This window comes from Myripristis murdjan, chromosome 23 (genome assembly GCF_902150065.1).
Source record: "Myripristis murdjan chromosome 23, fMyrMur1.1, whole genome shotgun sequence".
NCBI lineage: Eukaryota > Metazoa > Chordata > Actinopteri > Holocentriformes > Holocentridae > Myripristis > Myripristis murdjan.
Window position 1 is genome coordinate 26,373,682 of NC_044002.1, and position 17,493 is coordinate 26,391,174.

The 17,493-nt window shown below is 44.7% G+C and overlaps 1 protein-coding gene across 1 annotated transcript in view; it reads right to left on the reverse strand.

Moving 5' to 3' along the window:
• Nucleotides 1-234: 234 nt before the first annotated feature.
• Nucleotides 235-17,493, reverse strand: part of ptprz1b (protein tyrosine phosphatase receptor type Z1b) — a 31,604-nt gene continuing 14,345 nt past the window's right edge. The window contains exons 14-31 of the mRNA XM_030046493.1: nt 12,829-12,973; nt 12,634-12,725; nt 11,666-11,751; nt 9,328-9,348; nt 8,290-8,386; nt 7,547-7,629; nt 7,176-7,310; nt 5,966-6,097; nt 4,973-5,130; nt 4,659-4,794; nt 4,417-4,563; nt 3,607-3,700; nt 2,995-3,068; nt 2,269-2,397; nt 1,735-1,887; nt 1,464-1,606; nt 1,214-1,349; nt 235-395 (exon numbers count right to left, since the gene is read on the reverse strand). Of these exons, the coding sequence (XP_029902353.1) occupies nt 252-395; nt 1,214-1,349; nt 1,464-1,606; nt 1,735-1,887; nt 2,269-2,397; nt 2,995-3,068; nt 3,607-3,700; nt 4,417-4,563; nt 4,659-4,794; nt 4,973-5,130; nt 5,966-6,097; nt 7,176-7,310; nt 7,547-7,629; nt 8,290-8,386; nt 9,328-9,348; nt 11,666-11,751; nt 12,634-12,725; nt 12,829-12,973 (2,105 nt within the window). The 3' untranslated portion in view covers nt 235-251. The remainder of the gene's footprint in view (nt 396-1,213; nt 1,350-1,463; nt 1,607-1,734; nt 1,888-2,268; nt 2,398-2,994; nt 3,069-3,606; nt 3,701-4,416; nt 4,564-4,658; nt 4,795-4,972; nt 5,131-5,965; nt 6,098-7,175; nt 7,311-7,546; nt 7,630-8,289; nt 8,387-9,327; nt 9,349-11,665; nt 11,752-12,633; nt 12,726-12,828; nt 12,974-17,493) is intronic.

Here is a 17,493-nt window from a genome sequence, read left to right on the forward strand (position 1 = left end):
AAACCAACTGGCAGTTACATAACACACTGCAGGCTGAAGCCTCAGCATGCACACTGTTAGTGTGTGTGTACATGTGCCTTTGTTTGTGTGTGTGTGTGTGTGTGTGTAATGGGCACATGGATGGACAGTATGTGCAAGCTTTCGAGTTTATGCGTGTGTTTTCCTTTAGGCGTGTGTGTTCCCTTATAACCTAATGTGTATATATGTGAATGTGTGTGTGTGTGTGTGTGTGTGTGTGTGTGTGTGTGTGTCTACATGAGAGACTCCAGGCTCTCGGCGATGTGGTTCTGTCCCAGCGGCACGGAGCCGTTGGTCTCGGGGCTCTGCAGCGCCCTCTGGTCCTGCTGGCTGCTCACCAGGCTCAGCACGGCGTGGTACAGGTACTGGTACTGCTCCTGCAGGGGGCGACACCACACAGCTCTCTGTGTAACCACACACACACACACACACAGCTGGCGCCTCACACGGCGGGGCTGAGAGCGTCCCGACAGACACACCCTGAATTCTGCTGGCACATCATTAAGGTATTACAGGATTTGCTCGTGATTTTTCTCTAATTTTTCTGGTCATATCCATGTAAATCTTCACTGAGTTTTTTGCAAATTTTTGCAAGTTTTCACTTTTTTTTTTGTTCAAATTTTCTAGTAATTTTTTTTGCTACTTTTCTGATCATATGTTGTGATCATGTATATGATCATATGTTTTTTGGGGGAAAGGTTTTTCTGGTGATTTATATATATATATATATATATATATATATATATACATCTCACTAATTTTTTTGCTCATTTTCTTGTCATATCCCATGTCATATATTTTCACAGATTTTTTTCTAATCTTCTGGTAATATTTTTTTTTTTTGGCAAATTTTCTGGCCATTTGCTTTTTTGCTCATTTTTCTCTGATCTTTTTTTTTTTTTTTTGGCATATTTTCTGTTTGTTTTTTTTTTTTTGGTCAAATCCTTGTGATTTTTCACAATTTTTTTTTCAAAATGTTCTAGTAATTTTCTATTCACTTTTTACTTGTTTCTTTCTTATTTTCAGGTCATTTCTTGCTAATTTGCTCATCACCTTTCTGTCCATGTTTTTGACAGAAATCAGTGAAATTGTCCTAATTCAAGATGTTTAATGCAGACTGTTGTGATGGAGTGGACACATCTGTTGTTAAGGCGCACGTGTGTGTGTGTGTGTGTGTGTGTGTGTCAGCACTCACGACATCATTGAACACTCCGGGCCTCATCAGGTTGGTCATGCGAGCCACCTGGTAAACGTCCACGGCTCCCTCGTCCTCCAGCTGACTGGACAGGGTGGCGAGGGCACAGAAGAGGCCCGACGTGGCTCCGCCCAGCCTGCACACGCACACACACACACACACGGTATAACAAGGCAGTCAGGGTGTGAAACCTCCCCCCTAAATGAAGTAAAGAACGGTGCGGTGCATGGCGGCGGCGGCGGCGGCTCACGGGTCGTGCACCACGGTGGGGCCGTCGGCGTGGCGGCTGCGCTCCCGGACGGCGTCGACCAGCTCGAAGCTGTTCCTGATGGGACTGTCCGGGTTGGGCCAGCAGGGGGCGCTGTACTGACGCACCTCCAGCACGCCGTCGCTCTGACAAACAGCGAGAGAGAGGAAACGTGAACGTGTGAACGAACATCAGCAAAGTGCAGCTCAGCGTCGTGTCCAGCGGGGGCAGTGCTGAGTGTGTGTGTGTGTGTGTGTGTGTGTGTGAGTTTTACCTGTGTGAACTCCAGTTTGAAGTCCTGGACCAGAAGTCTCTCGTCATTGGACAGATGGACATGCTCCTCCCCCACGTACGACACCGTCAAACCCTCAAAGCTGATTGGCTGCTCTTTACTGGGCCAGTAGACACAAGACTCCTCCCCCTCACCCTGTGGGCAGAGCGAGGACAGGTGTGTGTGTGTGTGTGTGTGTGTGTGTGTGTGAGTCCATTTGCAGATACACAGAGTATAAATCAGTGGTTTTCAAAATGAGGTCTGGGGGCCAGCAGGGGCCCTTGAGGGTCTGCTGGGGGCCCTCAGCATTCAAACACAGGAACTCTGATCTGACTTTCACATAAATCAGTTTAATATGTTAATAATTAAAAATACAGTTTTCTTTCTTTCTTTTTTTTTTTTGCTAATTTTTGTGAAATCGTTTTGCTGATTTTTTTTTTTTTTTTTTACTAATTTCGTGTTTTTTTTTTTTTTTTTTCCTTATGTCTGTTTGTGTGTGTGTGTGTGTGTGTGTGTGTGTGTGTGTGTGTGTTGTACCTGGCTGTGTGTGTCGGCCAGCCGGACGACGGTGTGTGTGTTGTGCTCCCAGATCATCCTCCAGAAATCTGCCACCGTGCTGCTGAGCGGAGTCTGACTGACGATGAACTGCTTACTGTAGTGCCGGCCCTGCACACACACACACACACACACACACACACACACACACACACACACACACACACACACACACACACACACACACACACACACATTTAACAGCTTTTCATGTTAAAAATTTTGGTTGTAAATTTTCTTTGACTGGGAATTCTGGTTTCTGTGTAACTTTTTGTAATTTAATTTATAAATATATGATAATAATAATAATTAAAAATACTTCCCCTGTAATTAGTCTTTACAGTTTTCGGGGGATAATTTTCCAGTAATTCTTTATTACTTTCCTGGTCATTTGAGATTAGATGAGATCATCTTTATTGTCACAGATGGAAATTTACCTTCAGCTTCACCAGTTAAAACACATCTGAGTAAATCACAATATATACAGCAACAACAACAGCAACAACAACAATAACAACAATAATAACAAAATAATAATATTACTAATAATAAAATGCCCCCCGCCATCAAAAAAATCTGTAATTTTTTGGTCTTTTCTAATTTGTTAATTGCCTTTGTTAACATGTTTTTGAAAGAAATCAGAGAAGTTTTTCAAGAGATTTTCTGCCTCTGAGTGTCAGAGAGGGTCCACCTCGCCCGGAGTCTCACCGTGACGTAGGAGGCGTTGATGAAGCCCGAGGAGTTCGTCTCCGAGGACGACAGGCAGACTCTGGATCGCTCCACTGGACAGAAAAAACACAGAGACACAAAACCTGTGAGCAGCACGTTAAAACCAGGTCTGATCCAGTTTGATCAGATCTGATCCGGTTTGATCAGGCTGATCAGGTCTGATCCGGTCTGATCGGGTCTGATGCAGTCTGATCGGGTCTGATCAGGTTGATCAGGCTGATCAGGTCTGATCCGGTCTGATCGGGTCTGATGCAGTCTGATCGGGTCTGATCAGGTTGATCGGGTCTGATCAGGCTGATCGGTCTGATCAGGTCTGATCAGGTCTGATCAGGTTGATCGGGTCTGATCGGGTCTGATCGGGTCTGATCAGGTCGGATCCGGTCTGATTGGGTCTGATCAGGTCGGATCCAGTCTGATCGGGTCTGATCAGGTCTGATCCGGTCTGATTGGGTCTGATCAGGCTGATCGGGTCTGATCCAGTCTGATCAGGTTGATTGGGCCTGATCAGGCTGATCCGGTCTGATCAGGCTGATCGGGTCTGATCAGGTCTGGACACTGGAGATGCTGATTGATCAGGTGTGTGTGTCTGACCCGGCATCAGGGCTCTGGCTCGGTTCCTCTCGGCGTTGCCCTCTCTCAGGGCGGTGCTGTAGTCGGCGTGCTTGGCCTGTCGCTGGCTGATCAGCTGAAACAACAAAAACACTCAAATTACACGCTGACATCATCCTCATAATCTGATTAACGCAGTAATCCAGGACACTCCAGGTCTGCAGCAGACGGACTGAACATAAAGTTTTATTTAAATGTAAATAAAGTGGCTTTTCAGTAAAACACTTGGTGCTGCGACGGCGGTGAAATTGATCGACGTGTGTGTAAAGAAATTACAGCGTCCAAATGTTCACCTTCGCTTTTGCTGCTGCATTTATTTATTAATCCCAACTATTTACACAGTTTCTTATGACGGTGTATCAGGGGAGGAAAAAATACGTAGCTGGGTAATATTCCAAGTAAAACCTCAGACTTTCTGAGATTAAAGTTGTAAATTTATTAGAAAAAAACACAAATTTATGAGGATAAAACTTGAAAATACTGAGATTATAAAGTCACAAATTTGCAAGGAAAAAAAAACCAAATTCTTAGATTAAAATTGTAAATTTATGAAGAAAAACTCACAAATTTAGGAAAAAAAATTGGGAAAATAGTTTTTCTTATACTGTCTCATACAAAGTCCAGCCATGTGGCTCTTTGACCAACAAGTAAAAGAAAAGCCATTTCCCAACACGGGAAGCTGCCACCTAGTGTACAAGAAGAGAACTGCAGAAAAATAAACACAAAGGCAGATGAACGGGTAAAAGTTCGCTGAGCTGTTGCAGCGCAGCGTTAAAAATCACCGTCGCTGACCTTGAACTGCTTGTCCATGCGCGTCCGTCCGGCGGCGGCGGGCGTCAGCAGGTCGGACACGTAGGCGTGCAGGAGGTCAGAGGTCACCAGGGTGTCCCGGCTCAGGATGGCCTCCACCAGAACGTCGTGGATGAAGACGTACTGCTCCTGCAGGCAGAGACAGGACGAGGACACACTCCAGAGCGCTGAGGACGGGACGAGTGTGTGTGTGTGTGTGTGTGTGTGTGTGTGTGTGTGCTCACCTCCGTCTGGACCAGGAAGTTCCTCTGAGTTCGGACGTGTTTTAGGAAACCCAGAACATTGACCGTCCCCTGATCCTGGATCTGCTGCAGCATGCTGTCAATCACGATGTAGGTCCCTGTCCTGCCCACACCGGCACTGTCCACACACACACACACACACACACACATATAAAAATACACAGCATGTATGGTGTTCAGTGGGTCTGTTGCAGTATAGTGTCAAAAATAAAAAATGGATTTATAACACCTACACCAACACTTTGCCCACACACACACACACACACACACACACACACACACACATGCAGCCCCACCTGCAGTGCACCAGGACAGGTCCCATGTCCTGCGTCCGGGCCTGCGAGGACGTCTTGATGAAGGACAGGACAGGCAGGGTGTATTCTGGGACGCCCATGTCGGGCCACTGGGTGTAGTGGTAATGCAGCACGGGGCGTTCAGCGCGCCTCTGGGACGCCTGCGGGACGAGGCCGCACGTCACTGTGTGTGTGTGTGTGTGTGTGTGTGTGTGTGTGTGTGTGTTGTCAGGTCTCAATGTCCACACATGGATTTCAAAGTAAAGAAAAATCCTCCAAACTCAGCACGTTTTTCCACTGATCTCTCTTTTAAAGCTAAAAAAAAATCAAAATGTCTGAGGGGTGGTGTAAGTGAGGACCATTTAGACTCAACTGAGTGATGCGTGATGCAGTCCCGCCCACCTGTGAGGGGAGGGACCTGACCTGACCTCCCCTTCGCAACTGTTTCACAATTCTGGGTTTGTTTAAAACTCTGAACAAAATTCTTTCACAAAAACAAATATATAAAAATACTTTGACCTATGAAGATGTAATTATCACTGAGTTGATAAGAACAGAGGTTAGTTTACAAAAATATATAAATACAAAAGGAAAGAGAAAGGGGGAAATGTTTTTAATTCCAGGGCAAAAGAAAGAAAGTCAGTGAATAATGTGTTTTTATTTTAATTTCAAATGCATTATGTTTTAATAGCTATATAATAATGTAGCTAATAATAGATTTTAATAGATTTGTAAAATTGATTTTAATAGTCATATGAATAATAATAGAAATTTGTGAAAAGAAAGCTAGAAAATAAATACATAAATAAATAAATAAATATATAAAAGCTGTGGGGAAAAAACATGGTCAGCAAACTAGAATCTCTTTTATATACAGAAAACTTGTTCTGACAAACATTGCCCATGTTATAATAAAAAAAATCAAACTAAAACTAATACTGAAACTACTAAAAACTGTGTGTGTGTGTGTGTGTGTGTGTGTGTGTGTGTGTGCACCTTGTTGCTGGTGTCTCTGAGTGTGAGCGTCCTCAGTGTGTAGTAGGCGAGCGTCTTGCTGCTCCTCAGGGTCACCTGGTACGGCCCGTACTCCTCCTGGTTCTCCTCCGGCCAGTACTGCTCGCACTTCGTCTGCAGGACCCAAACAAAACAAAACTAAAACTAAAACCAAACCCCATCGGGTCGATCACACACACCTGCTGTCCACGCCCCGTTTTTTTTCACCGCACCTCCTCTGCGTTTTAACTTGGGAAAATTCAGAGTTTCATCCTCTTGTCAGATTTCAGTTTGAAGAAAATGTCCAGAGGCAGAGATTTGCTTGCGTTGCTGAGCTAAAAGGGTTTGTCGTCTGCATACAGGGAGAGATTCAACCCCCAAGAACCTGTGTTTCCACCTCCAGGGGGCGCCGTACAGGCTCAGACTTTGCTAAATAGAGTCAAATGGGCAGCGGTCAATGGGACTTTTCCAGAATTTTTTTTTTTTCTCCTGTGCGTTGGTTGAAACGAGCAGCCGCTGCTTCAGAAGATCCACATTTCTCTGAGCTCAGACGAAGGAAATGTGGAACATTTAGGAACCAAATGATTTGTTCTCCTCTGGTTATATCCAGGACCCCTGTGGGCCAGGGCTTCCAGTAATAGGAAGAAACAAATATAAATATTCAAAATATATTACATATTTAATGTAATTTTTATAATGAGAATACAGTTTTCTTGATTTTTTAATTATTATTATTATTTTAATTATGGGCGAATTTTCAGTCATTTTTGTCAGTTTTTTTGGGGATATTTTATTTGCATTTATAGTTAAAAAAAAAAAATCTGGTTATTTACTGCCAATTTCTCCTCCTTGCCCAAAACACTGAACAGCACTCTGAGGTCGTGGTTCAAATTAACATCTCTGTAGACTTTGATGTCATTGTTGAAAATGCTTGGTAGGAAGTTATACTGAACTGTTTTACCACATCTGTATTTGAAAACCCAAAGCCAGCAGCTGTCTCTCTATAACAGAATGATGTTAGAACACACTTTCCAGAATAAATCGCTTGTTTTTTTTTTTTTTCGTTTTTTTTTTTTTTTTTTTTTTTTTATAACTTGAGATTTTGATATTTAATAATCCAGAGGTATTTTTTCATAAACCCCAAATCACATTTCCAACCTTCACACTGGAGGGCAGCTCTTGGCCTCTAAAAAGTACGAGTGCGACCGCCTACCCGTCCTTTCTCCTTCAGGTTGGTGATCATGATGATGACGCCGACGTTCTGCTGCCAGATCATCCTCCAGAAGTCTTCCCGCCCGGCTCGCAGCGGACCCTGAGCTGCGATGTACGCCCTCGTTCGCTCGTAGCCCTGCAGAGGAGCCGAGAGGCAAACCATGAGCCAACAAACACAGTAACACTGCAGAAGTACTACTGCTGGTATGTGACTGCAGTAGAAGTAGAAGTACTGTTCCTCTGCTGGTATGTGACTGCAGTAGAAGTAGAAGTACTGTTCCTCTGCTGGTATCTGACTGCAGTAGAAGTAGAAGTACTGGTCCTCTGCTGGTATCTGACTGCAGTAGAAGTAGAACTACAAGCGTCACTTACGTCTACAAAGTTGGCGTTGATGTAGTCGGCGGCGGCGCCGTCCCGGTCCAGGCTGTGGCACAGCTTCACTCGGCTGTGGTCGTCTGCGGAGGAACGAGGCTCATGAGCGTCTGCACTTTTCTTAAATCAGTTTGTAAAACAGGAAATGTCAGCCCCACCAGCCCTCAGCGACTTCCTGTCCTGCAGGTCTGTGTTCCTGCCCTGCTCTTTCCAAACACCTGATCCAGGTGAGGGCTCATGCAGGAAGTTGTGAGCATGGTGTATTTGTATTATTTTACTTCTGTTTAATTAACTTATTATTACCAACTACTTCTGTTATTTTATGTTTTTTATAATCTTTTCATTTTTTTTTTATTTTTATTTATATCTTGTATATATAATATCTTGTATCTTGTATATATATATAAATTTATATCTGTTGCTCAAACAAATAAAACTCATGGACTCTGATTGGTGGGAAAAAAAATACAATCAACCAAATTTAAGTTTTGGTGCTGCAATATTGTGAGTGAACTGTCTTCCTTCCTTCCCATCTCTGCAAGCCCCGCCCAGGTAGATCTGTATCAGCCAATCAGCTTGAAGCCCTTAACTGGATCAGGTGTGCAAGTAGAGCTGGAACAGAGACTTTCAGGATGGGTAGGGTGGTCTGAGGGGGTGTCTGGGTAGGACAGGCTGGTCTGAGACGGGGGTGCCTGGGGGGTGTGTGTGTGTGGGGGAGGGTCTGGGTGTGAGTGTGGACGTACAGGCCAGGATGTTGATGTAGCGGTTCTTGCTCTTGTTGTCGGGGTGGTTGGAGCTGTCGGTGGTGATGCCCATGTCCACCGTGCACGCCTGAACCTCCTGCAACACAAGGCACCGTCAGCACGTGCACACACCCAAATTTAGACACACACACACACAAACTTGGGGGACCCCCTCGAAAACAAGATGATTCATCTCAAGGGGCTTTCCCATCAATAAACAATAGATACAAACCTTGCAATGCAACAACAACATTTCTCTGTTCTCCCCCCCGACACCTCACACAGCCTCTTCGCTGGATCGGTTTGGTCTGACTGAGTCTAAAGTTCACACAAATCTCTGAGGTCGCCTTCACATGTCAGGAAATAAAAAGTGAAACTGTGTTTGTTGTTGTCAGGAAACCGACAAGCGTCAGGTTTTAAACAGATGTGGGGAGGAGAGGCGACTCTGCAGATGTAAAATCACAAGTTTGTCCACCTTAAACACTTCATCATGCAACAAGGGAGCATCGATACCACCGGGCCAGAGCAGCTGCAGAGGGGCTCGCATGCCTTTCTGACAAAACATGTAAAAAAAATTAAAGAAAAACTACGATGGAAAAAAGGCTTAAAAACTGTTTCACTGGGCTGTAATTCAGTTTTAAATGCGTTAAAACACATCTGTACCTACACGTTCATAGAAAACTACGATTACAAACTGCTCCCATTTTGAATGTAACTGTTTTATATTGGAGTTCTGTTGTTTGTTTGTTTCCTCATTACTCATTTTTTGTGTATTTATGGATTTTAATGGTACTGCATGACGGCATGCACTCAGTGATCTTAAATCTTATCATTTAATTCTTCTCTTGAGAATCTGAGCAACTGCAACTGATCCAGTTTCCCACTCGGGGATCAATAATGACGGATTTCTGATTCTGATTTGAATAAACAAAACAAAACAAAACAAAACAAAACAAAACTCTCTTAAGAAATAAACAAACACCTCTGCAGCTGCAGCCCGAAACCGGAGGCGGGGGTGGGGGGTGTTAGGTGTCTTACCTCGTAGGACTCTTTGACAATCTAATGGAGGGAGGTGAGGATGCAGAAAGCACGGCGATGGTGGTGGAGGTGGAGGAGATGAAGGGGGGTGGGGGGGTTCAGGATGACAGACAGACAGACAGACAGACAGACAGACAGACAGAGGAGTCAGTGCAGGTACAGGACTCATGGGGTTCAGATACACACACAGAGAGGTGGCGCCACGTGGGGAAATACACACATTTCCCGTCTAAATCATCTAAGCTTTCAGACTGTCTGACTTCCAAATGGATGCAAATTTGGTGAGGAGGCCGGGCGTGGCACAAGGGGGCGTGGCGGTGGGCGTGGCCTTCCACAAAAAGCCACAGAACTTTCCGGTGGTTCAGCTTCACACCACATTTGACACAAGGTTTACCCCGCCCTCAGAAACAACAACATTTTAACCTTTCACACTGGTTAGGCCACACCCACTCCACCCCAAGGCCACACCCACTTCATTTTTTCCCTCCATGGTGACACATGGCCACGCCCATTTCTTCTATCCACTCGTCTTAAATGAAAACACCATCATCTCAATCTTTTTTTTTTGTTTTTTGGTGTTTTTAACTGTGCAGGTACGGCAGCCCAGGAGGTTCATGCTGGCCTCTGCTAGCCATAAGACATTTATTTGACATTTCATTACGAGTAGAGACCGATTTTTAACAACCTTGGGAGCCTTGTGACTCGTAGTTTTCAGTATTCCCAGGTTCGGCACAGGTTTGGGGAAGGTTTTAGGTTTTAGGTTTTAGGTGTTAGTCTGCGGAGCTGCCAGGTGAACGTGGCAGCCAGGTGACTCGGCGCTGCTCAGTGAACCTCCTGCTGCCGTCCTGGTCGTGTGTGGATGTTAACGTCTCGGCTGCTCTGAAGCTCGTGATGTTAACAGGCATGGAGGAGCGTTAAGGAGCTGTGACAGATGGGACCCTGCAGCTCGATCTACACAGGAACTAAAAATAAATGATTCTTTCACTGCCGGCCACACAGCTGCAGCGTGTAAACCAGGTGAGGTCTGCACAGGTTAAACCGTCTGGAGGGAGCGTTTCTCAGTGAGTGCGTTTACCTGCACATCAATATGCTGCTCATATTTGGGATATTCACATCGTCCTGGTGTGAGCTGGTGCATGTAAATACCAGATACACACTGATATCATGAACATGCACAGCTCAGATATGCTGGTTTCTGATTTAAACCTTTTACTCCAAAACTAAACTCTGCCCTGGAAATCACATCATCTCCATCTACATTAACAGAGTAAAAGAGTAAAAGAGCATTTCAGTCTACAGTAATAATGTATATATATTTTTTGTAATTCAAAAAACAAATCAAAACAAAAAAGAACAAACAAACAAAAACACAACATTTGATTATCACTCTTTTCTCCGGTGTTTTTGGTAGAAATCGAGTGAGTTTGCTTACTGTTTATCTCTAAAACACAGCAGCTGCACTCGGTTAAAGGATTTTCATTTGGTGGTCTCAGCTCTCAGCTCTTTTCAGTCCAGATTAAAGATAAATAAAGAACGTTCTTCAATCCCAGAAATAATCTGGAGAGTGAACAAGAGTTATTCCAGAGTAAATTACAGGCACTCATATCTGTGATGAGTCCTAATCCCTGTCTGGGAAGCTGCTCCCATATTTCTGTTATTAATGGGTTTGGATGGTGCTGTTTCCATGGAGTTGCATGTGTTTGAGTGCAGGGGAATGAAGGAGACCACCTGCACGTCCACAGCACCAGAGGTGGAAACTGCACCATGTCTGCGTATCCAAGTACATGAAAAAAAAAAACACAAAACAGTTTCTAATTATTGCATGTAAATGCCTCGTGCAGCCACGTCGAGGCTCGCTCCCTGAATGCTGATGAGCGAATAAACGCACTCATTAAGTTCCTCCAACCAGAGCGAGCAGAGACAAGCTGCCACAGAGGCTGAGCCCAAATGAAAAGCTGCACAGCACGTACCGGGTTCAGCCACACGGATCACACTGAACCCAGCCTGCTGCAGTCTGCTGGCCTCTGTTCAGCCCAGACCTGAGTGTGTGTGTGTGTGTGTGTGTGTGTGTGCTGTGTAGCTCCCTGGGTGTGATCTGAGTCCACATGGGGGTGAAGTCTCCACATCAGTGTCTCACATCACACCCAGGAGACCAGACGACACAGCTGCTGATTTCTTTCTTTCTTTTATTTTATTTTTTAATCTAATTTCTTGTTGCTGACAAGTGAAAAAGAGCAGTTGCAGTTTGTTTGTTTGTTTGTTTGTTTGTTTGGCTGTTGGAAACCTGCAGACTCTGGAGCCTGGTGGTTTCGGGGGTGTGGCGTCTGCGGCCTCGTACCTCGAACTCCTTGCAGAAGGTGTTGGTGGCGTGCAGCTCCATGACGTGCTTCACAAACTGCTTGAGCGTCAGCGGGTCGTGGCCGTCTGCAGCACAGTGACAGGAGGCCAGAGTCACTTTACACTTTAAACTGAAACAAACACCTGCTGCACGAGGCTGAGTCACACCTGCTGCTGTAACACTGACCGTCGAAATGCCACAAAACATCCCACCGAGTCAGAGACACAGTAAAACCTGAGCTAATGATCAAGACGGGATGCTACAAAATCTTCACGGTATGAGAAAAAAACAAGTTAGGGTCAAGGTAAATAAAATTAAGAGAATAAAAAAAGAAAAAGATAAAAAGTACTGGAAATTAAAATCAGAAATGGAGAACAAAGAGATGAAAGAAGAAACTGTAAAAGGCTTCTGCTAACCTCATCTTGTCATCTTTAAACAATAAAAAAAAAATAATACTAATATTTGTGTCTTTATAATGTAATAAATTATTATTTTCAATGAAACACATTCACAGTTGTTTACTTGTTTAACCGTTACAGTATTTGTCTGAAGACATTTTGATATTATTTGATCATTTATTGCATGAATGGTTGTTATATTTTTGAAGTAATTTGTCATTTAGCCACTTGGGATCATTTTTACAACACCGTGGTGAGCTTTTTGACAAACTGCAGTATTCAAACATTATTTCATGATCAGTTGCAGAACTTATTTTTTCCTCAAAAAAAAAAACAAACAAACAAAAAAAAAAACACAGTTCACCAAGAGGAGAAATCAATCAATCAATTTTTTTTTTTTTTTTTTTTTTTCCCCACTATTAGAGGGCAAAACTTCGGCTCTGGACATTGGCAGGTAAGTTGGAAAACGTTTGCTGTCCTAGACCAAAAAGTCTTAGAGAGCCACTTTTCCTATGTTTTTTAGGTATGTGTGTGTGTGTGTGTGTGTGTGTGTGTGTGTGTGTGTGTTACCTGTGGCGAGCAGCAGCGGCGTAGACGGAGCTGATATGACTTTAGGCGACACGGTGTCCTCTGGGTAGAAATTCGCCGTCTGGAAACAGTTTCTGTAACGCACCGACATCACAAGTCCAACCAAAACAGCACAGACCATAACTGTGTGTGTGTGTGTGTGTGTGTGTGTGTGTGTGTGTGTGTGTGTGTGTGTACCTCCAGTAGATGAGTATGCCCACCAGTACGAGCAGACAGAGGATGGTGAGGGACGAGACGACGGCCAGAGGGACGACCGTCCTCTTCTCTCTCTCCACACCTCCGACCATCCCGACCCGAGACTCATGACTGCTGTTACCTCCATCTGAGGGAGAGAGAGAGAGAGAGAGAGAGAGAGGGAGAGAGAGAGAGAGAGAGAGAAAGAGAAATGTCAAAAAAAGTGTAACATTCTCCTATAAATATCTGTTCAGCTCTATTTGGCTGATATGTAAGCCGATATCAATAAACGCTCTGTGGTGTCTGGTGGCTCTTTCCAGTTTGTTTGCAATTAACATTGAAGAAGAAGAAGAAGAAGAAGAAGAAGAAGAAGAAGAAGAAGAAGGAGGAGGACTGGGTGGTTAGCATGGTAGCAGCTTGGCTGGACAGACAAAGAAAAGAGAGGAACTCAAACTCCACCGACAGGAAATCCACGCCCACTTCTGTGATTGACAGGTGATCTCTAGGAGGGGCGGAGCAGCAGCAGCACAGTGACGAGCGCTTAGCAACAGAGATGAAAAATTAAGTGAAGAAAAATCTGGCAGAGGAAAAAAAAGAGAGCGGGGTTTTAAAGGTTCTTTGAGCAGCATTTGATGTTCATCAGTTTTGCATTTCCCATGAACCCTGTTGCATGGATGTTACTATGTAGCTACAAGCAACATGTCACCTTTTAAAGGAATAACCCAACGCATTCAGTCTGAAAGTCTTACCAGTCTGATTAACTGTGATAGTTCATCTGTATTCATGACAACATATCAGAGGAACTCAAATCTTCTAGTCTGATTTTGTCACAGTTGAGAAAAAGCTCAAACTCTGAACTTTAGAGGAAAACTTTGGGACTGAATATGGAGTCACACGCCTGGTAAATCTGAGAGTATCTGCGTTGCTGAAAACGTTACCTTCCTTTGGCCCCTCAGTGTTGTTGTTGGCGTCCGTCAGTCTGAGCAGAGGGTCAAGACGCCCCAACGCCGGACTTCCCCTGTCAAACCTCCCGGCCGCTTCGGAAAGCTGCGGCAAACCCTCGTCGCCGCCTCGCTCTCGATCCTCGTTAGCGTCTCCTTCGTCATCTTCTTCACTCTTACAGCCTCCGATTTCTTCACCATTGCCGCCTCCTGTGCTTTTGTCTTTGAGAGGCGGGGCACTTGGCATTATGGTAAAACTACCTGCGATAACTAGACTGTCAAGACTTTCTTTAGATCCATCTTGCTCTTCTTCATCGTTTCCGTCACCTCCTCCATCGCTATCTTCTTCGCTGCGCCCAAAATCTACTGGGACATCCAGCTCTACCATTGATAAACCCATACCGATGACTCCATCTTTGTTATCTCCTTCAATTCTATCACCGCTTCCCTTTTCACCGACAGCTCCCATGTCCTCTTCACCCTCACCAGCTATCTCTGTGTTTCCCTTTCGCAGACCATCAAAGATCCCATTGTGAGCTCTCTTTAAGTTTCCTTCCCCGCCGTTCTTCCCGTCCTCACCGCCGTCTCCAGAGCCGCTGGCGTCCTCCTGCCAGCTGAAAAGCCCGCCGACGCTCTCGACTCTCTCTGCCTTGAGGAGGATGAGATTCCTGGTCTCATCAGTGGAGGGAGATTTCGAGGTTTTCCTCTCAACATGATCACTGGCGGAAAGTTCTTGAGAGTCGCTGCTTGATTCGATTTCGGACCGTCTTCCAGTCTCGGTGTACGTCTTCGTGTTTGATTCAGTCTCAGTCCTGGTTTCTCTCTCCACTTCCTTCTTTCTGTCATCTTGTCTGGCAACGTTATCCATCTCATCTTCTACTGGCCCTAAAGTCTTATTCCCGGTACCACCTGTTTGTTCCTCCTTGCTACCTGACTTGCTCGCAATCCCCTCTGTCTTGCTGTCCATCTCCATTTTGGACTCTTTCTCGCCACCCACTTTGCATCCTGTGCCATCTGTTCCTGCTTCACTCATATCACTTTCTGTCTCTCTTCTTCTTTGCTCTGTTTTACCCAGTTCTGAGACAACAGCTGAACTTGTGATAGCAGAAAGGTCAGTACTGATTGTCACGGTGATGACTTCGTCCTGACCAAAGCTGTAAAGTCCAGAGCCCGACCCGCTGCCGTCTATTGGTTTGTCTTCACTGGTTTCCTCTGAATTATGGGTAAGAGGGAGGTCTAGGGGATTTAAAAAACTCCTAAGGGTGGAGAAAGATTGGACTGAGGTGGGTTCCTCTTCTGTACCGGCACTACAGGAGTTTGACAAGATGGTCGGACCATCTTGAGAACTGCCATGCTTTTGAGTTAGAGGAGCGTTTGTGGTATTTGTTGCACCAGAGTTTCTTTTTGAGAACTTTACAGCTCCGAGGACATAATCAGACACGGGGGAAGGAGGGTCCTCGGTGCTTCCGTCGACCTCAGGATCAAAAGGTTTTGAGATTTGAGGGTGTCCTTTCATGTCTTTAAAAACAGTTTGGAGATGGGCGGTTGAGTGATCCTCAGTGGACTCGGTGGCACCACCTCTCCCGTCTTCAGGGAAGGTGGCTGAAGGATGAAGCCTGCTGGTATAGTCATTAAAGGCAGTGACTGATGGCGATGTGCCGCTGAATAAATGTCCTTTGGCAGAGAATCCTCCCTCTGGGATCGAGACGGCAGGGTTTGCGTGGCTGACTGTTGTCTCGGTTAAGTCAGAGGAGCGGTATTTGGTGGACTTCTCGAACCTGAGTGAGAGTGATTTGTCTGGAAGAAAAGCCACAGCAACAAACTGAAACAAACTGTTCACATCCTCCAAAGGACGAGCTGTTTTCTAACTTTCGGTGAGTGTTGTCCGGGACAACAGACTATGTGATGTGTAACTTTTAAAATTTTACTCTAACTCTTCAGATGCTGGATGCTGTCCTCAAATTACGTTAGTTAAGGGAATACTCCAATGTTCTGGGAAAAATCCCCCTTTTACATAGATGTTTGATACCATTTCCACCTCTGTAAGTCCAGTGGTTCAGTTCCTATCATAGCATAAAGGCTTTAAGGGTATGGGAGTTGTTAGCCTGGCTCTTTCAAAGTGGAAAAAAATAGCCCTGAAGCTGTCTGATTTACACAGTGGATCGTGGATTTGAAATAAAGGCTAATGAAGCTAATGACTCAAGTCTTTATGCTAAGCTAATTGGAAATGCTACCCATAGGAACTGAGCCACTGGACATACCGAGGAGAAAATGGTGTCCGACATCTGGTTTCAGCTGGGGAAGTTGGGGAAAGAGGATTTTGCCCAAAACATTGAAATATTCCTTAATGATATGCAACAAAACAAGGGCAGAGCCTCCTAGTATGTGAAGAAAACAAAACAAAACAAAACAAAAAAAAACTTCAATTCAATGGAAGCGTGTTCTGTTCATTTAGAAACAGCTGGCTGAGATACATCTTCAAGAAGCCACGTAGAATTCAGGTACAAACTTTTGCCCCTTTTACAGATCTACCTCAGGCAGGGTAAAGAGTTGCAATGTGCCAAAAACCCTGTAAATACTTTCTCCTTAATGAGGGGTGTGGTGATCAGAGGGTTATAGTTTTTTTTTTTTTTTTTTTTTGGCACATTCTAGTTCTTTACACAGCCTGAGGCAGACCTGCTCGAGGGTCCAGGCTCATTGTGATAGAAGCGTGTACCTGAATGGAAGACGAATGTTTCTAAGTGAACACGACATACTTCTATTACTTTGTTTTTTCCATACTTTGTCAATTTCGGGCCTCTACTTGTCCCAAATTATTTTGAGTTTAGTTAATGACGACAGAAAATGGACAGAAGAACCGGCCTCTGCAAAGATAAAGTTATCTAACCCGGTCCCCACACCAGAAGAAAGAGAGGATACAAGAAGAGAGGGTGTATCTATTGGGTTTTTATTGGGAAGCACATGAGTTGAAATCAAGCTCGCTACCTGACAACACAAGGATGCAGAGTCCTCAGGTTGAGAAGAAGTGGAAGCAGGAGAAAATATACAAAACAACCACCAGAGAGCAATGTTGAGCTGCAAATGAGAATGCAGAATCAGTAAGGTAGGGGAGGCCCAGAAGAAGATGCAAAATCACACATGGATACAAGTGGAAGATTGATAGAAAGGTAAGAAAAAAAATGTGCCCTCATGTAGAGCTGCTGGATGATGAAGAAAAGTCAAGCAAGCTTCACCTCTGAAGTGCAAATTAGCCTGAGCCACGAGAGCAGGAACCCCTCCGTCGATCCAATCATGACCACCGAGCATCAAAGCCACCTAAATCTTTCCCTCACCGTCGCCATCTCAGCCACCACCGCTGGAATTATCAGCCCGATGCCATCAGGCAACACGCCACCATAATTACAGAGAACAGCGATGATTAGCCGAGGAGAAGTGGGCAATTAGAGCAGAGAGGCAACCATCCACTACCATTAAATCCCAGCTGCGTTCCCACCACCAGAACCCATTTCTGCCATGTTTCTGTTGTGTTGAAACCATCATCTTGTAAATACCCGTCCATTTTACAACTGGAACTGGATATTTACCGTACATGCTGCAGGTTAATAGACCTTAGAGGCAATACACGTCGTCCAAAACACCCACTGGAGGATTAACGATGCATGACAGTCAGTGATGGTCACTAGGGCTGCACGATATGCTAAAAAAATGTTATTGTGATTATTTTGAT